At 44.2% G+C, this 22,006-nt stretch overlaps 1 protein-coding gene across 1 annotated transcript; it reads left to right on the top strand.

Moving 5' to 3' along the window:
• The first annotated feature begins 449 nt into the window (after positions 1 to 449).
• mboat2b (membrane bound O-acyltransferase domain containing 2b) lies at positions 450 to 21,685 on the top strand. The gene is made up of 13 exons (XM_060042193.1): positions 450 to 701; positions 10,982 to 11,127; positions 13,072 to 13,149; positions 14,606 to 14,701; positions 15,638 to 15,693; positions 15,814 to 15,868; positions 16,008 to 16,191; positions 16,552 to 16,744; positions 16,953 to 17,056; positions 17,949 to 18,013; positions 18,731 to 18,863; positions 19,139 to 19,290; positions 19,681 to 21,685. The coding sequence occupies exons 1-13, from the start codon at positions 615 to 617 to the stop codon at positions 19,901 to 19,903; spliced, it is 1,572 nt and encodes a 523-aa protein (XP_059898176.1). The 5' UTR covers positions 450 to 614; the 3' UTR covers positions 19,904 to 21,685.
• Positions 21,686 to 22,006: the final 321 nt, after the last annotated feature.

Genomic DNA, 22,006 nt, shown 5'->3' with positions numbered 1-22,006 from the left:
CGGGAAACATATTAATAGGTAAATGATACCAAGACTCATAGCCTAAGATATATCGTTGCATGGAATTCATTAAAAAATAAGCAATTAGGCAAGCGTAGGTCTGTAATTTAAATTTTTTTGAGTGAAACTCAAAAAATGTATTATATTAAATATGTATATAAAATAAATATAAAATATTGTATTATACTCAGTGATTATAATATAATATAATGTAATATCCTTTACTATAATAAATATAATATATGATAATATAATAAAATTAAATATAATATATTATATATTCTCTAACTTTTTGTCATAATTTTTTGTATAATCTATAATAAATTATAGATTGCATAATGTAGGGCCAGGCTATTGTATTTCTGCCAAATATACTAATGACATGCAACGTTGACTCTCCTGCTGCTGGTTGATGTGTGGAGGTTTTGGCAGCGAGTGTAGCTCATCCTACAGCCAGTAGTGGCCAGCAGCAAACAGCAGCCCTGGTGGCGGTCGAGGAGGAGCGGAACGAGAAGGAGGAGGATAGACAGATTCGGGGCGAATCGTAGACCCGCTGAGACACAGAGAGGGAAAGGGAACGAAGAGAACAGGACTCCCTCGACGTCGACTGAGCCATGGCCACTGAAACAGTCTCTCCGGCGTGTACGGGGTCCAGTTTGCTGCAGCCCATCAGCGAAATCATAAATCTGCCCCTGGATCAGGTAGATATACAGAACCGTTATACACGCAGTTTATGGCAAGCATTCCGTCGCAGAGCTTCCCAAAAAAAAAACATCGCAACGAAGCTGGCGTTTTCGGAGATGATTCTGGCTGCTCGAGCCTTCATTTGACTGAGAGGGGGCAATGGGCTCTCGAATTTTAATACAATCGATGCAATCGCAATGCTGACTAATGTATCAATGCGCGAATAGGTGCACGGAGAAAGAAAGAATGTGCACATGCGAATGGGATGGATAGCGTTGAATGAAATTGCCGATATAATGAAGACATTTCACATGTAAACGTCTGCGGGCCTCTTCCAGTGTGCGCTGCTTCAAAAGACCTGTTAAGTGACATTATTTAGACGGGTAAAATGGCAATATTACCAATGCCCTCCTTGATGTGATTGGAATTTGTCGATGCTTCAAGGCAATGGCAAATCCATAAATGGTGTGCATAGTGGGTTTTGGTTTCTTATTCCTTGTAATGACGTTTCTCGGTAGCTCTGTCTGTTCTCCACCGCTTCTATTGTTAAGCAGTAAAAAACGAATTATATGCCAGGGGCTGGGGATTTTGATCAGGGAAGCTAATGCCAAATGTGATGTATTTTATTTTTCTCGGTTAATGCGTGGCTTATTGGAGCAAACGATACGATGCATTCTTGCTTTAATGGATAATCGCCAGACAACCTTGGCTTAAGTGCTATACGCTAATGAACTGGATGCGTGATGGACGTAATTTGCCGGTGAATAGCCGATGACATTTGTACGATGGTTGATTCTGGTGGTTGGCAGCTTCTATACTAGATGTAACGGTTTGGTCTCCCTGGCCTGTCACATGTGGTGGATCGGAGCTCCGTCTCGTTAGGGCCGCTTCAGAAGCAAGACGTAGCCTACGGTTCATCAACATGTAGCCTACAACCTCCACGCACTGGCTTGGCCTGTTGGAGATCTATGGATATGTGCATTCACTTTAGTATTGGGGTTTGTTGTCGAGGTATGCATACTCTGGTGGTCTTATCATTTTTTCATATGATCTTGTAAATCTAAATTAACATATGTTACTGTCTCAGGCATTCAGTTTCAGCAACATCACCAGTTTATCTTACAATCCCCCCCGCCTCTCCCCACAGATTCATGGGTCGACACCCTCTGCCCCAAAACATCCCCACCACCCACCCAGACCCTGTCTGAGATCTGGCCTACTTCTTGAAAGGAATCTTTCTGTGGTGTATTCTCCTCTTGATATTAATGTGTGGTGGCAGGGTGGACCTTTGCTTCGAGAGATGCAGAGAGAGAGACCTGAGACCCAAGATCTGGGATCCGGCAGTTAAACGCATCAATGCGACTGGGCTGCTGTAGTGCCCTTGAGCAACTAACTCGCAACACTTTTCAAAGGGCCGGTCTATCTCTGGTTAACAGCCGTAACGCTGCAGTAATGTTTGCCCCCTGTTCTTTTCTGGCGCTGATATCGATGAGCTGTCCCAGCGGGTACGCATCGGGGCTTTCGTATTTGTTTGCATCTCGGCGTGCGGAACATTAGTTTCAAATATGTGTGCATTGACTGCACTAATGGAGGCTGGTACAACTGTCGTTCATCAGTGTTTCACTATGGAAGGCCTGCCCTGGTCCCCGGCTTAGTTCAGCGTTCAGTCAGACAAGCATGCCCGCCTTCGTTCACAAGCAGGTTACAAACACTTTGCGATCATGGGGCAGACAGGTTAGTGTACTAGTGGCTGGGGTGAATCCACTGCCAAAATGTATTGGGCGCAATTCCCCACATCGGCAATCTTACTTGTAGGCCTGCTAGAGCCAGATATCCTTCCCCTCTCCCTCTACCTTATTGTATCTGGAATCACTAGTTGCTTTGGATGAAAGTGTCGTTCAAAACGACTACATACTTAATAGCAGTCAATAGATGAAAAAAACAATGGTTACCGTACAGAGAGACAATGATGAGACATTGTTGCTTCTATAAATGCTTCCTTTATCCAGCATGCATTATTAATGAGGATACATCAACAGTTGTGGACTGTTTTCACTCGGCTGCCAGCGAGCCGTATCAGGTGTTGGGTGTGGAGGGGCATAGGGCCAGGCAGCATGTGTCTGTCTGTTGATGCCTGGAGGATCATCAGGTGTCAGGGGTACAGGTGTCCTCCTCGGTGTTCATGACATGAGATTGATATTTAGTCATTGAGCGGACCACTTACAGTGATTTCGGATGCATGTCATTAAGGGTCGGGCTGGGGGGAGACATGCCTCCTGGTAGGCTGTAAACATTGGGGGATCGAACCCAGAACCTTTCATGTTGAGAGTGGAATACCCTTAGCCCTGACTCTATTCTACCCCATGACATGTCATACTATAATATGACATGTTGTGACATGACATATGTGACACTGATGTAAACTGTGATGTTGCAGCTGCCAACGGTTGCGTTGATATCGACTAATATTGCTGTTTTTATGATATCTATCTTAAGGCTGCCACTAATGATTAAGTGGAATTAATAAATTAGTCAATTATTCATTTCTGATTTAATTAATCACATGATTAATGATGAATACCCATCAGAAGTTAGTGTGTTATAATCATAACCATCTAATATAAAAAATGTTCACCACTTTCACTTGATAAACAACTAAAACGATGAATCCATTTTTTTGTGTTTTGATTTTCATTGACTAATCACTCTAGATGATTCTATGGGCTGAGTGACTCTTTGTGCGAATTGTGCTTTCTAGAAATCTTTGGTGCGCTATAGCTCGAGGGAGATCAGTTTGTGGTACAGTAGGCCTATTCTTTATATCCAGGCTGAATACAGAATAGCTTAGCTAGCTACATTATCATTTAATCTCGGTTAGCATTGGCCTTTATGTTGTAGTCAAAACTACCTGGTCTAAAACAGATTCCTTGGTATACTATTTATTTAAAAGTCTTCTTTTTGGAGAAGAACTGAAACAAGTATGTTTCCTCGAACAAGACACAAATTCAAGCACAAATGTAACTATGAAATCGTGGACTGAGTTAGCTTTCGTATGTTGGGGCTGTTGATCCATTTGGCTCTACAGCTTTTTTATTTTCCAATCCTGTATTATTTATGGATAAAGTGAGGAGGAATGTTTGTTTGTGTTGGAAGTACCTAAGACATATAGAACATTGGTCCCGGCCGCAGGAAGGAGATGCAACGTTAGCTTACTGTTGAATAGTTGAACAGTTTGTCTCACAGTAGATCACTGCCACTGATATCGACTAGCCTTTATTGTGTTCCCCAGTAGAAATGAATCATGGAGACTCGAAATGGCACATTCCAATGAAGAAGTGCTTTATTTGTCAGCTGTTTTTGAAACCTAACATTCCACTCGCCCAATTTCCCTGAACTCTTCATCTATGTCTGTTCATCTACTGAATCAACAGAATAATGGTTGGTTCAGCTTACAATATAATAGTTGCCTGTGGTGGGATATCTTCTACAAAAACTGCATCAGTTGCTTCATTACATTGTTGTGTCAGAGTTTCACTTCTGAAATCGTGGGATTCCTCCTTCCTCTGTATAGGAACAAGATTTCTAACTACTTCTTGTACTATCATGATCAGTTTGAAGCTAATTATTGTGTCAGATGAACAGTGGTGAAATTAGAACGAGACTCCTATAATTGTATATGTATAGCAACAACACCACTATGCTACCATTCTACTGACTGCTAGGCTTAGCATGATAGCCCTTCTGTACATCAAGCTAAATCAAAGGAGCCGTGCAGCATTAGCATCAAGCTGGTGCCTCTGATAGCTCAGACCACGCGCTCTGTGGGCGATCGTCTGCACGCTCTCAGGATGTTGCCGTGGAAACTGTCACCTCAGCTGCCGAGCAAATGGTGAGGCGTGTCCAGGCCTGGGCTCTGTAGGCCTACAGCTCACATTGATCAACGTCATACACTCCCTGGGCCTGTTTGTTTGTTTGTTTGTTTGTTTATGATTGGTTCAAAGGATAGTCGGGAGGCGGGGGGAAGCTGTGGTTTAATTGCTGTGATTGGTCAAAAGAACTCTGGGATGGGATTGTCAAAAGGCATAAAATGGAAAGGATACATGTGTGCGTTTTGTGTGGTTTGTGTGTGATTTTTGTAAATATGCATGGTAAGTGCCTTCATGATATGTGAGAGATATGGGGTATGATTTGAGATATGATTTTGTAGGGAATTTTGAAGCATTTGTATTTGTTTCCTATATCCCAAATTAAGTGACCAAGAGTTGAAATATTTTCCTCCTGCACACGTGTATCATTTATTAAGCGCTCAGTAAATTAATCCTTTGCTCTGGTGGTTTTGGTAGAATTTCCTTTTTGTCCAAAAATACAAATGAACAAATGACAGAGCCTGACTGTCGCTGAATGAAGGGAACAGTCAATGGGCTTTCTGGCAGTTGTTTTTTATGCAAATGATGAACTGTTGTGATTGGCTGACTGCATGAGAAGGTTAGCAGTCACCGGTAACTTGAGCTTTGATGAGACAAGTTTGAACTCATTGAGTGAGTGGGATCGGCTTAGCAACACCAGGCAAAAAACCACTTCTGAAAAAAGTAAGAAATCCCCCAAACCATGAAACAGCGTTCAACTAGCGTGGCTCGACACCAGAGACCACCTTTAGCCGACAAGGTTCCCCTGAATGAAACACTCCAGCAGTTCAGCTCACTGATAATATGTCACAAACTCACCAAGTGGCACTGGTTGAATCTTAAGGTCTCTTAAGGGATTTTGAGGTTCATGTTCTCATCAAAATCATTTTACTATTTAGACCTTTAGCAGACACCTTTACCCAAAATGACTTGCAGCAGTCAATTCAGTCATTAGGGAGCATGGATTAGTGTATCTTGCTCAAGGATGCCTACAGGTATCCCCCCTTTCCCCCACCACCACTATCCTTTTCTGGGATTGGAGTCACCGGTCGTCAAGTCCCGTGCACAACGCTGCAGCTTAACAAACCATTGCCCCCCAGCTAAGTGTCTTAACGCGGTCTGTGTGGCTGTACAATGCTTTATGATAGGAGCTTGGTTACGTGGACATAAATCGCCAGCTCTCCGACGTATTTGACGGAGAGTGCACTTAGAGAGCCGGTGGGGGATTTAATCATCTGTGAGTGCTATGGTTGAGGTCCCCAATGAAGCCGCTGGCAAAAGGCAGAGCAGATGCTAGAACCAGGGAATGAAGGGGTTAATTTCGACATCATCAGAAGGTAGGTGGGTCCTGTATTTCCTCGAGGTCCGACCCATCGTTGAGTTTCATCATCAGTTTCATCATTTGCATTTTGGGTCAGTTTCTGGAGTTCGTTTTTTGAGGAAGGACTTCCGTCGAGTGATTGATCATCTTGCCACTTCCAAATTGTTATTCTGCTAAGCTCTAGGTATTTCCCATCATTTACATATCGTATCATCATCACGTAGCTATTTGCTATTTGCAGCCTTGTCTCAAATCAGTTGTTGGAGGTGTATTTGTGTGTACAGCACAGTCCACCCGTGTGTGTTTTGAAGATGTGAAATAATGAAGTTTGAATATATTTAAATAATATTATTCCTAAAAGGAATAAAGGAAAAAAGTAAAACATTTGCTTGTGGTTTGCTCCCCTCCCATAATCAGGAAAGGAAGGAAAACTAGTCTCATCCCTTGATGGAGAACAGGGTTTTCAGAAGGTTTTAGCGGTTTTAGCACAGGTTCATTAGGGATAAATCTCACCCAACAGTAAAGCATCTTCTCTGATTAATCTGTTTGTATTTTTGGTGTACAGCATATTCCGTAGCTTAGCATATTCTTTCTGCTAAACCCTGTCAGTAACGAGAACATCTTGTTCTTCTCCTGGAGGTGATAAACGATAATATTGAGTTATGTCGCGTCCAGCTCTATATTTCTAATTACTGCAAATAACCCGTTCATCACACCAACGACACCGACATTAATCAACAACCCCTGACCTTCCCTCCCTGTCTTCATATGATGATGAAGACGAAGAAGAGGAGGATTCTGATTGATTAAAAAAAAACACAGCCTTCACTCAATCCAATGTCCAGCCTCCCTCTTGGCTAAGAAAAGGATGTCTCCTAGCAACTGCCACTTCAAGGATTCCATCGCTGCTGCCCGCAGCCAATAGTGCGGTAGAGTTTGATAGAGTGGCTTTTAGAGAGAGAGAGAGAGAGAGAGAGAGAGAGAGAGAGAGAGAGAGAGAGAGAGAGAGAGAGAGAGAGAGAGAGAGAGAGAGAGAGAGAGAGAGAGAGAGAGAGAGAGAGAGAGAGAGAGAGAGAGAGAGAGAGAGAGAGAGAGAGAGAGAGAGAGAGAGAGAGAGAGAGAGAGAGAGAGAGAGAGAGAGAGAGAGAGAGAGAGAGAGAGAGAGAGAGAGAGAGAGAGAGAGAGAGAGAGAGAGAGAGAGAGAGAGAGAGAGAGAGAGGTGAGGGGGGTTGGCTCTGCTAGCAAACAGGTTTCCTTCCTCCGTATATTAGCACAACCCCTGTTTATATTTATTTGTACCCGTTGTTATTGTTGACATCTGTACTAGTTTTGCCAATCTATTCTGATTATTGTGAGTATATTAGCTTTTGTGTAAATATCAATCAATTATTTACATTACATTAAAGGAATTTAGCAGATGCTTTTATCCAAAGCCACTTACAAGAAGTACATTTGTCAGAAGAAGGTGAAACAATATATCGCTGTCGGAAGGATGTTCATAGAACCAAGTCCAAAGCACTAATCAATTAATTATCTTACATTTATACCTCCTCCCTGTTAATGTGTGGTTTATTCCTTTTTACTCCTATATAGACCGGGCTTGATATGACTGCGTAAGATAAACTGGTAGAAATAGGCTGAATAGGGCAACCAAAGAGAGAAATGCATTCATACTCGTCTAATTACACAGGAGCTAAATAAATAGTGAATAATGTAGTCCTCTGTTCAGTTAATTTCATTAGATTCATAAGCACCACCGAGTCTCTTCATTGTGTGTCCAGGCTAAAAAGTAGTAACCCTTCCGTCCTATCCGGACCCTAACCCCCTAACCGGGCCTTGGAGCGACGTACTTCTCACACTAATGAATCCCTTCCCTTCCGCTTCATGTGACGAGCGTGACCTGAACTATGACCTCCGGGGTTAAATCTGTACATGTCTGTGTGTCTGTGTCTCTTGCCCGGAGAGGGAAGGGGTTAAGTCACCCATTGTGTTTCACACGACCTACAGCGAGTCATTTCCCTGCAGAAACATTACGCAAACTCCCCATCCCTCCAGCAAAGTAAACTGCTACACTTCCTCCCCGTTCCATTAGTTTAAAATGACCTCCAGCAATCTAGTGTTCACTGGTCCTCCTGTTTCCTGTTGCTGACAGCCTTAGGGCCAGCTTGACGTAAAGTTATTTTTTTTTCAATCCGGGGGTGGAAAAAAAAAACATCAACACACCAACAAGTATCATGAATTAAAGAAGATGGCGGCGAGCTAGTGTGTCTGGACAGACGGTCTGTGGCATCTGAGTGGGCCCAGTGGAGCTAGCGCTCCGTATGTCATATTAATGAGAGGGCGCCAGATGAGAAGAACCCAGGACACGGGTTTTAAGTAGCACTGCCTGCTGTAGCTGCTGCCCAGAAGTCAGTCAGTCAGTCAGTCTCTCTCTCGCTCTCTGAGGAAAGACATTGATCTCCCACTCCCTCTATTTTATTATATTATCTCTCTTTGAAGGAGACGGTGGTTCTGGTCAGAGAGTCGTACAACCCATATAGACAAGGACTTATGCAATAGAGTTGATATAATTATGTGCATGTGTAGTCAGCCCTGTGTCTATATGTGTGGTCTGGAACCTGGATATTGTAAGTGATTGATGCGTTAGCTTATTTTATATTTGTACTGCACCTCAAAGTTGAACAATTGTATGACTTCTATTGGTGATATAAGTCATGCTTATCTACATATGTCTAACCTGGTTTTAATGGCTCTGTGTAAGAGCCTTTCTGTGTTTGTGTGTGTGATACAGAGCATGTAATCATGCCCTGTTTCACGGTGAAAGCTATACAGGAAATAGAACCCAATGCAGCGGGCATGCTCAATGCGTTGTTTCCATGCAGGAAATAGAACCCATAATCTTTGCCATGCTAGTGCCTTCCTCAGTGACTAGTACAATATATTTAGGGGAATGCAACCCCTAATCCTTGCAGTGTTCTACAAATTAAGTTCTCTAGTGTGTTAAAGGTCTGAGGAAGCTGTGGTGCTAGGCTGATAAGACATGCATCCATGTTTGTGTAGGGTGTTTTGCAGATCACCACTGAGAAGAAGCCATGCAGGCGTTTGTTTGTGTCCCGCACTCTTTCTGCGCAGCTGAGGAGTGACGTGGTGAACTTTTGTGCGTTTGTGTGAACAGCTGACAACACATGCTTGTCGTCTGCGTTGTGTATTCTTAGTACACGACTGTGAATGCACGTGTATATGTGTGTGTTTTATGTAAGCCACCAGCTGGGCTTTTCGCGTTGCTCGTCAGACCATCTCAGAGAGCTGTGTGTGTGTGTGTGTGTGTGTGTGTGTGTGTGTGTGTGTGTGTGTGTGTGTGTGTGTGTGTGTGTGTGTGTGTGTGTGTGTGTGTGTGTGTGTGTGTGTGTGTGTGTGTGTGTGTGTGTGTGTGTGTGTGTGGTCCACCTGTGATGTCCTGACTGTATTTCCACCCCCAATGTGTGGGTCAGAATGCAATCGTAGATTTACTTATTCCTTTGGGAGGACTTTGTGCTGAGCTTGGAATTATTTGCCACTCCCATCTCCCCCCTCACCCTCACCCTCGCTAAATATATTTAAAATTGTTCACACATATCCGGACACACATATCCATATATAGAGCATCCACAATCCTCTCACAGGGTGACTGTTTCCAGCCGAACAGTAACATTTGTGTTATATACAACAGAGTATGCAGATAAGTGCAAATCAAATAGTGGCTCATGCAGTATCACAGGGTTCCGCTGTATTACTGCATGAGAAGCCACAGGACAACGTACTTGAACAATTAGTTTCAGTGACTGCTCCTACAACGTGACAGTAGTGGTGTGTATAACAACCGCACAACCACAGTCGTCTACTGTTGGACACTGGTAGCTGCAAGGTGCAACCCCAACCAGGTACCACAACCACAGTATCCCTTTTGTACGCCTATATATAGATATATATACTCTAGACATAGACAGTCGACTCAATTTTCCTGATTTTTTTTTACTTGGTTATACTTCAGAAAGACACGCGCACACACGCACGCACGCACACACACACACACACACACACACACACACACACACACACACACACACACACACACACACACACACACACACACACACACACACACACACACACACACACACACACACACACACACGCACACGCACGCACACAGGCGTCCACGCAGAGAGAAGCAGCAGGGGGGGAAAGAAACGTCACCAGCTAGGGGCTGCCTTTGTTGGAGGTAATCTGTGTAATGGACTGTAGAGGCGCCCCTCTTCAGGCCCGGCTATAAATAGCTTCCGTCTGATCCCGTTTTAGCCCCCGCCCCTGTTTCATCACAGATGCTTCCCCTATCCTCCAGGCCCCCACCACTGCTGCATCACGGCAAAGGAGAGCTCACACAAGACCCACGATCCACCTCACCCTGCAAACTGTTTCACTGAAGAGGGTCTAGCATCGGTAGCTTTAGGCCTTTGTCACTGGTTGCATTGGTTAAGTTTGGTGTTCTCCTGTTGACATCTCTTCACCATATACTACCATAATACTAAATCACAGCTAGTCTGGTTGTACCAGTGTTTTTGGTTGTGTTGGTCGAGGTGGGCCTCGTGAAGTGTGTTAAAGTGTTGAGGTCTTTCCTTTTTCCACTAAGTTCTGCCAAAGACAAAAGGCAAATTCACAGCTAGCCTAGTTGTACCCGTGCCTTTGTTACTGGTTGCATCGGTTAAGGTTGGCCAAGGGCTAGCGTGTTGGAACGGTGTACACGTTACTGCTCAGAGGAGCTCTTTGGATTGTGATGATGGAATGGCTCTTGTTTCAAGTCTGACGCTCATGGCTCAGCTCTGGAGAGACCGTTGTATACATTGGGAGGCCACAGTTTAACTGAATGAGGTTCACTGGTATTTAGGGCCAAGCTGTACATCCTTTCAGCATACGTTTTTTTTTCTCTCTTTTAATCTCTCTCTCTCTCTCTTTCTAGCTTTACATTGCCAATACATGTTATATCCAACTTATTATCTCTCTCTCTTCCCCCTTTCTTTGTCTCTCTCCCCAGGTCAACTTTGTGGTGTGCCAGCTATGTGCTCTGCTAACGGCGTTCTGGTTCCGTCTGTACCTCCACCCCAAGAGGAGCAGTCCCTTCATCAGACATGTGGTCGCCACCCTCCTGGGCCTCTACTTCGCCCTCTTCTGCTTCGGCTGGTCAGTCCAGTCCGTCTGTCACCAACGCTATCAAACTAACAACCAAAAAGGCAGCCTGTTTTAGCATAGCATTTTGCTCCGACCACGTCTGGACTATATCAGTCCCAGCTGCTGAACTGTATGGGCTTAGCATACCTAGCATAGTTTAGCATTGCCTAGCATATTTGAGCATAGCTGGTCTACAATACCAGTCCATGCTAAGTAACTGTCTGGATTTAGCGTAGCATGGTATATCTTAGAACAGCACTTTTTTATTGACAACTTGTGTTAAGCATTACTTACGTGTCTGAGCATAGCACTTTAGCTCCAACTCTCATACCAGTCCCAGATGTGGTCTGTGGTTATTAAGCTTTTATTGGGTTACTTTGCTAACCACTAGCTGCTACAAAGGGAAGTCTGTGTGTTTAATCCATACTTGTAATGATTCATCATGGTACTTATGTGAATATTCAAACGCTGTAGGCCTATATGCTATATATATAGGTGTTCATTCTCCATATATTGTGACTAGCGTGAAAGTGTTAGGCCAGCTAATACAGCCTGTAACCAGCTATATTCTTTGATACTTAAGACTTTCATCTGAAAAGATTTAAGTCTTCACCTTCAAATTAAAATTTCACAAGCAAGTTAATTTAATATTTTGCAAGTGTCTATCGTGAACACTGTAGCTCTGTGTATATCTAGTTGTCAGGGTAACAGGATGTCAAGGGGGACTCTGAGTGAAAAGGGTGAAATTCAGTTTGGCTACGCCTGCTGTGGTCTTCCATCTCAGAGTTAAACCGGGGATATTCTGCTCACGAGGCTAACCCTTGGCCGCACCGTTTAGTACTCGCTGCTCGTTAATAAAATAACATTAATAATAAAAACACTGTTGGTGGTGGGTGTTGTTACCTAATTCAAAATCCCCTAATGTCTTATCAAGTCTTATATTATAATAACTAGTTCATCATATGATTATGTTGAGCTAGGCTGTGTTGAGCAAGAGCTAAAAATTGACTTATTAAAAAACAAAAATGTCTGTGTTCTTCCTCAGATTTGCACCTGTGAATGTGGCGTGTAGCCTGTAGCATAGCATGTAGCATAGCGTGTATTAAAGCCTTTAGCTTATAGCAGTGCATGTAGTAGTAGTAGCAGCTTATAGTAGTGCATGGCGTGTAGTCTTGCATGATTCCTGTGGTCAAGGTGTAACAGCGCATGTGAGCTGTAGCATAGCGTATAGACGATAGCATGGTGCATACTGCATAGCATGTGATAGCTATATCTCGTATTGTGTAGCACAGCATGTGGTGTTGGCTCCCAGGGTAGAACAGGGGCCTGACCCGTCAGACAGGTCAGCGCCGAGGGTGATGGATACGGCGGCCCGTTCCAGTCTCAGGGCCCTGTGTCTGTGCGTGGGCGGGTTCTGGGTTTTACGTTCCCAGTGTCCTTAGGGACACGGTGGATCGATGTGAGCCAATCACGTGCTTTGTTTACAGACGGTAAAGCTCGCGGACTGCTTCTTATCATCGGTGTATGAGAGCTTGTCTCTGGCTGTCTGGATATACTATGAAACCAGACACGGTGGTGCTGCGTACGCCACAACTGCTGGACAAACTTCAGTGGAGGAGGTGGATAGAGAGAGAGAGCGAGAGAGAGACAGTTTGTGTATGCGTGTGTGTGACCATTATGTCGGTTCTCACACTGCCCCACGTGCTGGTAGACTGCTAGTCTGTCACATCTTGGATTCGGGTTCCATAGCAAGGCATAACTCCTGCCTTTGTTATAATAGACTGCTTCTTGTAAATGTTAGGAAGCCGTTTTTTTTGTAGTTTTGGTCTTTGATAATGTTTTTGATAGGAAAAATGAGAAAACAAAAGATTGGGTTGACTGACTAGGTAACTGAAACAGAGAAACATATGAATGGCTCACTTCCTGTGTTAATGGCTCACTTCCTGTGTGTTCCAGGTATGCGCTCCACTTCTTGGTTCAGAGTGGGCTGACGTATGGCATCATGATCCTGACTGGAGTAGAGCACATGCACAAGTAAGACCACACCTACGGAGTATAGAGGCTCCTTGCATGTGAATTAACTTCTTGAAGACATGAGAAACTGAAACGTTCAAATGATTAACTGTTACAAAAACGTGCCTTTTTTTAAACAGTGTCTTATTGACTGCTGTTGCCTACTTTTAACTCGTAAATAAAAAGTAGCATGCTGCACTCTTGAATGTAACTGCTGGGACCAACAGTTTAACAATATCCTCTCTGTATAACAGAACTGTAGATGTTCTGTTCAGTTCTGTGAAAGTCTACGGTGGGATTCAAACTTGCAACATTAAGGGCACGCTCCTGACCCACTCTTATAACATATAACTGTCAGTTAGACATTAAACTTGGCACTCATAGCAAATGAGTGATTCAATAACAGATAATTCCCAGGAAACATTAACACCAGTCAAGGTGTATGCTCTTCCATTCAGAAGGTTGAGTCTAACTTCTCTCAAATATATATGGGAACAGACACGCAGTACACGTTAAGTATCCGTTAAGAATCAAATGGGTTTCCCGTACGTCGGGTAACTAGACGTCCTCTTTTGCCCGGACATGCCCTCTTTTTGAGACACTTTAAAAAAAATTGTGGCGGCATTTCAAAATCGTCCGTGATTTTATTAAAGCCTCAATCATGTTCACATTGAATCTGCGTTGCATTTCTCTGGGTCGTTCACAAACTAGTTAGGCTACGCCCTCCCCTACTCTGTTCTGTTCGCTTTGCATTGGTGGAAGTGAGTAGGGGGAGTGGTTAAGTAAAGCCTTCAGATTGGATGCTTGACTTACTTAGTTTCTGTCATGTTTTGTATTTATTTTTTAACCATTATTGTTTTATATGGACAAACATTCACAAATTTGTCCTACAGGGGATTGATAAAGTTCTATCTATTGAACAGAAAGAAACACTCGGTCATACTTTACACACTTTACCACAGCATTGACCTACTGAATGCCACAGATATATTTTAAGCATTGGACTGAATGCCACATAAATATATAATATTTTTTTTGCACGTTTGCAACGTTTAAAAATTCAGGGAAAAGTATATGCCTCTACCGATGTTGCTTAAGCCAATAGCCTTTTGAGGCAGTGTTGTTTCTGAATATTAGTGTTAAGGGCCAATAATGCTTACTATCATACATTAGTCACCATATCTGTGGACACATTTGTACGCAGTCCAATGTTAATACCCCACCCCCCCCCCCCCCGCCGACAAAACCTCACTCTGAACTCAGTTCAAAAATTGAGAGCCCTGGAATAATGTTGAACTCAAATACATGCCGCAACACAGACTGAAATACAAACTTGACTACAAACACTGCAAGGGTTATTGGTTCCAGTCCCTACAGGAGAACAGGGAGAGCGTTAAACTAACAGGGCTTATGGTGCATCACGGTTCCTCACTGCATTCCGTTCATTCATCTCTCTGCCTGTTCTGATCTCCTTCAGATACTGCCTGGTGGTTGCCCTTGGTTACCTGAGCTTCTGTCAGATTACACGAGTCTACGTGTTTGATTATGGGATGTACTCTGCCGACTTCACAGGGTAAGGCCCCTTCACTGAGCTTGTTTAACGGCGCTATTTGACAGAAGCTGTATACTCTGGTTATTTGACCTTTTCGCTTGATTCATTTCAAATACATATTTATTGCACATTTAAACAATTTACAGGATATGAATAACAAATGTTCCCTTGTGGAGGCTCCAACAGCTTGTATCAGTTTGCAGTGTTATCTATGTATTAAATTGATGCTGTGAGAGTCTCTGTATGTCAATATGTGGTACACAAACAGGGACATGTTAACATCAAGAAATTAAAATACATAAACAGACATAAAAGTGCATGGAAATTCTCATTAAAAGACAAACAATTGTTTATGCAAGGACATACAACATACGTTGTAGGTCTTAGGGCCTTGTGTTTATAGAGTCCCTGGTGATGTGTGTGTTTGAATGTGTTTGTCTTTCAAATGCCATGCTTGGTTTCTGTTCCGCAAAGTAAAAGAGCAGCCAGGGGTAACCTTGTCTCAATTCAAACATCTAACATAGATCAGTCAGAACAACAGAGCACAAAAAACAACAAGGCTGAAAATAAGTTAACGACCAGTCATTTCAAAGTCTCTCCTGACAAGGAGGCTGTGTTTTCTACTAAGTATGTTTTCTACTCAGTGTGACTTCTACTCACTAAGTAGAATCTTGAAGTTATGAATAGATTTTTTTTATATTACTTTATTCAGCATTGTCAATATCCACCAAACCTCACCCGATAAACACTAGAAAATATGACCTTAATTGTCCTGGTGTTGCACTCTGGTCATACTAGGGCAATACAGGACTATAGAGCGTACCGTTGGCAAAAACTGTATAATTGTCAAACAGCCAGTGTGTACATGCAGGCCTTCCGTCCTGGGCAGAGAGGTGACATTATTTATGTAATCTTTTCATCTAAAGCTAAACTATCTGCCCTCCATTTCCCTCCAAGGCCAATGATGGTCATCACGCAAAAGATAACCAGTCTGGCGTTTGAAATCCATGACGGTAGGTTCATACGCAGAGTTTACTTGCTGATGTCTGCATCCGGTGTATTTACTGTTTTTACAACTCGCTATTGTATCAGGATATAGAAACTGATGTTTTTGCCTTTTTTTTTTTTATCAGGAATGGCCCGTAAGGAGGAGCATCTGACACCTGGGCAGAAAATATTGGCCATAAGGTTGGGCTTTAAAATCATATCTTGTTGCATCTTTTATACTGTACAAGTATGTACCAATGCCAGTATGTCCGAGTATGTTTTCACAATAGTACCGATAGGCTCCCCAACACATGCACCTTCTTTGGTTGGTCTCGTGCAGGAGAATGCCCAGTTTACTGGAGTACTTCAGCTACAACTGTAACTTCATGGGCATCCTCGCTGGCCCCACCTGCTCCTACAACGACTACATTGCCTTCATCGAAGGCGGGACCTGTTGTCATAGAGACTTTGAGACCAGTAGGAAGGCCTGTGGAAAAGTGAAAGGGAGCGAGCCTTCACCGAATGTGAGTCCCAGTCTATCGTCTGAAACACTGTAGAAAAGCATTCAACAGTGTAATATGTCCTTCAATTTGTGTGTGTAGACATTAGCAGATTTTTTTCTCCAAAGGGAGAATCTTAGATACAGTACATGTATATTAAGGAGCAGCATGGGGTTAGGGCATCTACATGTAGACTGTAGACAATGGGGTTTGAACCCAGAACCTTCACACTGAGCGTCAAACACCCTCACCATTAGACTAACCTGTCCTAAATACAGATATTTAAATACAAATAGCCTAAGCCAAACCCTATGTACGTATGTATGCGTACAATAAACACCAATGTGACCTTCAACCTTGTCTTGTTTTTTTATCTTCTCACAGACGGTGGTGGTCCAGAAGATAGCGACATGCTTCTTCTCCCTCATGGTGTTTCTGTTGGTGTGTAAAGTGTTCCCCGTCGAGCGCAACATCGACGACGACTTCATCGCCAACACGCCGTTCTACGCCCAGGTCGTGTACCTGTACCTGTCCATGCTCACCACGCGGCCAAAGTACTACTTCGTGTGGACGCTGGGTAGGTGACACTCGCTAGAGAGATGGCTAGCTAGCTAGTTTCATTTGGCAAAATGTACTTTGTGCATGCTAGGTAGGTGCTACATGACTAGGTAGCTTGCTAGCTATATGTATATTTATAGAAAATGGGAGTGTATGTATGTATCTATGTGGACGTAGTAATGTATGTTTTCTTGGCTTTAACGTGGCGTTTAATCTCTACACACCAGCGGATGCCATAAACAACGCCGCAGGCTTTGGGTTCAACGGCTACAACCTGGACGGCTCCCCGCGCTGGGACCTCATCTCCAACCTCAGGATCCAGAACATTGAGGTGAGGTGGAGCTCCCGTGCCTGGCTAGGAGCTCCCGTGCCTGGCTAGGAGCTCCCGTGCCTGGCTAGGAGCTACTGTGCCAGGCTCGGAGCTTGAATGCCTAGCTAGGAGCTTGAATGCCTAGCTAGGAGCTCGAATGCCTTGTTTGGAGCTCGAATGCCTGGCCAAGAGATCAAATGCCTAGATAGAAGCTCCCATATCTGGCTAGAGGCCTTATTTAACTCCATGTGTGACGATGATGAGCCATGACAAGCCATTTCTACAAACGACATGTTTGTGACTCAAGTGGAAATGGTCAACCCAGATGTATGCATTGAAATGGCTTGTCATGGCTTATTAACACCAGACCAGGTGGTCAAATAGAGGCCATTTAAACCACAATCACACTGACCCTTCTATCAATGATTAATGCACAGTTAAAGTTCCTTAGGTTCCTTAAAGGCCTGCTGCTCACTCGATGACTAAAATACCAGTAATCACATAACACTCTTTTACGGATGTAAAGACCCTATTTACAGGAATAATGAATGAATCAACCAAATATCCAGGAAAGGGCTCAGGAATGTTCGATATGCTTCCTGTAAACACAAATAGCCCAGGATATAAGCCTTGAGTGCATCAAATCTATTATTCACCACACTTTCATAATTACAAATGATTGTGCTATCACTCTTCACAAAAATGCATGCCTAACTGGAAAATAACTAAAATATTGGTTTGTCATAATTAGAAAATCTATTCCCCCCAACAGTGGTCCCCTGTTATTGATTCCAGTGGAACTGATTATTGAATGTTATATTGATTCCAGGGGATTATGCAGAGCAGGTTAGGAGTGTCCCAGTGCACGCCGGCAGCATGCTAAATGATCTTCTGTCCTTTTTTTGGATTTCAGTTGGCAACCAGCTTCAAGGTATTCCTGGACAACTGGAACATCCAGACAGCACACTGGCTCAAACGGTAAGATGATGTCGGATTGTGTTGTTCGGTCCTGTTTGTCATTAACTGTGAAACTGTTAATATGTGCCAAGTGTCAGACACAATACCGCCTTCAGGCAGTCATATGTATCCAGTCTGTAGGTTTGACAGGCAAATATCTATTAGATTGTAGAAGGCATTTTGTTTAGTTTTACATGTTTTACTGTGTATAGGTCTACCAGGCAAATTTGTAAAGAAAACTAAAAAAGTATTAAAGGTGTCTCCTGAATAAATCTATTAACTTAAAGGTATTTTCAAAACAACTATGAAAAACAAAATCTATCATGCAGATATAAATAAATACGTGAAGCTCATTTTTGGCATTCAATCACTTCCTCTCAGTACTCATAGGGCCTCACTGGGACTGCCGTTTCATGAAAGGTTTACCTCTAGTGGTTAGAGCCAGCATTACAGGCTGTGACGTTGTTAGGGTCCACTGTTTCCATTTCTTTATTACTATACTTTTTTACTCCTAATGGATAATAGATTCAGTTACAATATTGCTATGCTCAGGAAAGACCTGTGTAAAGTAACAAATAAAATAATAAGTAAAAATGTGCAACAATACAAATATACATAACGAATTTAAACCTAATAAAAAGAACAGGATTAAATGACTTGAGCGATGCATTGTATACTAATGTGAAAAGGTTGTTACGGCTGTGTGTGTGTAACCAAAGCATGTGTTTGTGGCGCTAGGGTTTGTTATGAGCGCTGTCCCTACAATCCCACGGCGGCCACCTTCATCCTGTCGGCCATGTGGCACGGAGCCTACCCTGGATATTACCTCACCTTCCTCACCGGCATCGTGGTCACGCTGGCCGCGCGGGCCGTGAGTTCACCAGCGGGCCTCGCTCTGCTGCTTTTACCTCTTTTTGTGTTTGTCCTCTTTCTCTTGTTCTTCCTTGTCTTTGCTTTTTTTTTTTTTTTTTACTTTCCTTCCCTTATCTTTACTCCTTTCCTGAATATAAAATTCCTGAATATATAGAAAAATAGAAAATATGAATAGTCAGTCTTTGCCCTGATTTCTGAGTTCTTTTACACTTTTAATCCTGAATGTTTCCGCTAAACGTATCCCCCCATGGCTCCTCTCCCCCCCCCCCCCAGGTGAGACACAACGTGCGGCCGTACTTCCAGTGCTCGCCCGCCCACAAGCTCCTCTATGACGTCATCACGTGGGCGTCCACCCAGATCGCCATCTGCTACACGGTGGTGCCGTTTGTACTGCTGTCCGTGGGCCCGTCCATCAAGTTCTACAGGTCTGTGATTGGCTCCGCTTGTCCCTTGGATGTCTTATCGAGGAGGTTCCGTTCCTCAGTTTTCAAAATCACTCAAGCTAAAATAAACCTGATATCTTGTAGGCGTAAGGGCAACCGGGGCTTGTGTGCTGTTGGAGTAAAGACACAGTTATTATCACAGCCCTTGATTAAAGCACAGTCCACTAGAGGTGATCTATGCGCCACACACCTGAGTGGATATTCGATTTTGCTGTGGCTTATCCAGACCATTCAGATATAGTTCCTTAAGGAGAAGGTAGGGGGGGACCAGAGGCTCATTCCTCTGAAGGGTTTGAGGTTAGTTGAAGACTCTCTAGCTCCCCAGCCCAGCCCAGCCCAGCTCAGCTCTCTGTCTGTGTCTCTGCTGTTCAGATCCTGGTGCTTCAGCCTCCACCTGGGCTGCGTGCTGCTGGCCGTCGCCCTGCCCGTCAAGCCCCGCCACCTGCGCCTCAAAGACCAGCACAAGACCCGGCCGCTCGGCCAGGACCAGGCCCAGGCCCAGGCCCAGGACCAGGACCAGGACCAGGGGCTCCAGAGCCAGCAGCCCCTAGTGGCCACCGACGGCAACTGCAACCAGAAGTCCAAGACCACATGAACCGCTGGTGTCCGGACTGCGCTGGGCGGGCCCACCGCCCCTCAAAGAGAGAGAGAGACCCACGGGGGAGGGGGTGGGGGCGGTGGTGGTGGTGGTGGCGGCGGGACCAGCAGTGTGACAACCCTCCCTCCTCCCCTGACCTCTGACCCTTTCACCTGACCCCCCCCCCCCCCCCCCCTCCACACACACCCCACCCCCAACCTCTCCTACCTACCCTCCCACCCAACCCACCCTACCAGCCCTTTCCCACTCTGCCCCCCCCCAGCCCTCTGCCTGTGGTGTTGAGTGGTGGGATGTTCACCGACTGTAGCACGATGGCACGGAACACACAGCCAACAGGGAGAGGAAGAGGAGGAAGGCGAAGAGGTTTGATGTTCACCCCGTGTGTCACCGGGACTCCTTTAGAGGCGGAGGGCGTGGGGAGGAGGGGGGGGGAGGGTGGTTCGGTGTTTTTACCTTTTGCAGTGTTTCCCCCCATCCCCCCCCCCTTTGGAAAATGGGAGGCGGGGGAGGGAGGAGGAAGAGGTGGAGCAGGAGGCGGGAAATTATCTCTGAGATGCCATTTTTTCGACCATGTGACTTTATACAAACACTCCCATTGGACAGTTTTGGGGCGGTTGACTGTGTTTTGTGTCATGGGATCGTGATGGAGCGGTGGGAGGCGGAGCCAGCGGCCGGCCTTCCCGCCGCGGACGTGAGGCGAGGAACTCAACGCGGATTCAGTGTGTGTGTTTGTTTCGGCTCGGCGTGAGGAGGGACCCACTAGGGAAGGGAACGGATTTGAAATAACAGAGTAAATTATTTTTATTTTTTATTTAATTGTTGTCGTCGAGCAGATCGGTTGAATGGAAAAATGGAATCAAATGAATTGGTGGTTTAATTTAAAAGGAAAAATTTATATTTAAAAGAGGGAGTGCGAGTGAGTGAGACGATGGTGAGGTTATGGAGAAGCGATGAATGAATGAACGAACAAGGCAATGAACCAGCAGAAGTGTGTGCGAATGACTAAGTAAAGGGATGCGTGTCCGTGTTTTCCAGCCGGTGATGTCACAGCTCTCGTCGATATGATTTGTCGTCAACAGGACCCTCCCACAGCACACTTCCTGCTTTCAGTGTGACATCACACAGGGTGCGAGCCTGTGATGTCACAGCATTGCTCCAGCGTCACATGATCAGTATTTCTCCAATGGCCATCAAGTGTTTCTGTCATACAAGCGGGTATGAGGTCACAAAGTCACACCTTAAAGAATGATCCGGAAATTCGAGCGGTTTCGGGAAAAGTGCCAATAATTATTTACACTCGGACGCCTTAGCTGTTGTCAGTTTTTTTTCTTTTCTTTTCTTTCAGTGAAGAAAGTAAAAAAGAAATGCAGGCCACTTTATACTACATGACTTAATTCTTCTTTGGTGTGCGTTGGAAAAGGAAATGTGGAGTATTACGGAGAGGAGCTTCTTTGCGTTTCCATCGATTTTAGATGTCAACTTTTGTCTATTTCTGTGCTTGTTATGTGTATTATACCAACAGAGTTTTACTGTAGTTTCATGGATGACCATTTAAAACCGATCCCTGGTTGTGGAGGAATGGGGGAGGGCGGGGGTGTAGGTAGCTGTTCCGGGTTACCACAGTAACCCGTTTGCCTGTGCGCCTCATCTGAGAGAAATGGAAGACGGTTCGCGACACCAGGCGATACCATTGCGTTTACCTTACACAGGAGATGTGGATGACACCATTTTGTAAATTCTGTGATTAAAAAAAAATATGGATTTTTTTTTTTAAACCAAGCCTTGGGTGTGTGTCTACTTTCTTACGATTGGGGAGGACATCTTACTTCCGCTCACCGTTGCAGTTTGTTATTTTAAATGTGGAATTATTCATTCATTTGGTCAATTATTTGTGTTTGAACAAGCGACAACTGAGCTGAGCTGATTGCAGTGTCTCTCGTGAACACAACATCTTCTGTTTCACTGATTGCTACCATTTAGTCATGTGTTCAGGACATGCTTTTATCCAAAGTGACTTACTTTTATCCAAATGAATTTAAGATACGAACGTGATGTCATTATGGAGTAACGATCGGGGTTCGACATCTTGCCTTCAAGTCC

This window comes from Gadus macrocephalus, chromosome 21 (genome assembly GCF_031168955.1).
Source record: "Gadus macrocephalus chromosome 21, ASM3116895v1".
NCBI lineage: Eukaryota > Metazoa > Chordata > Actinopteri > Gadiformes > Gadidae > Gadus > Gadus macrocephalus.
The sequence above is the reverse complement of the archived record's forward strand: the minus strand, read 5'-3'. Positions and strand labels throughout refer to the sequence as shown.

Coding starts and splice junctions, on each gene's coding strand:
- mboat2b (XM_060042193.1), top strand. CDS start 615: ATGGCCACTGAAACAGTCTCTCCGGCGTGTACGGGGTCCAGTTTGCTG. Junction 11,128..13,071: donor GCCCTCTTCTGCTTCGGCTG/GTCAGTCCAGTC, acceptor TGTGTGTTCCAG/GTATGCGCTCCACTTCTTGG. Junction 15,694..15,813: donor GGCGTTTGAAATCCATGACG/GTAGGTTCATAC, acceptor TTTTTTTATCAG/GAATGGCCCGTAAGGAGGAG.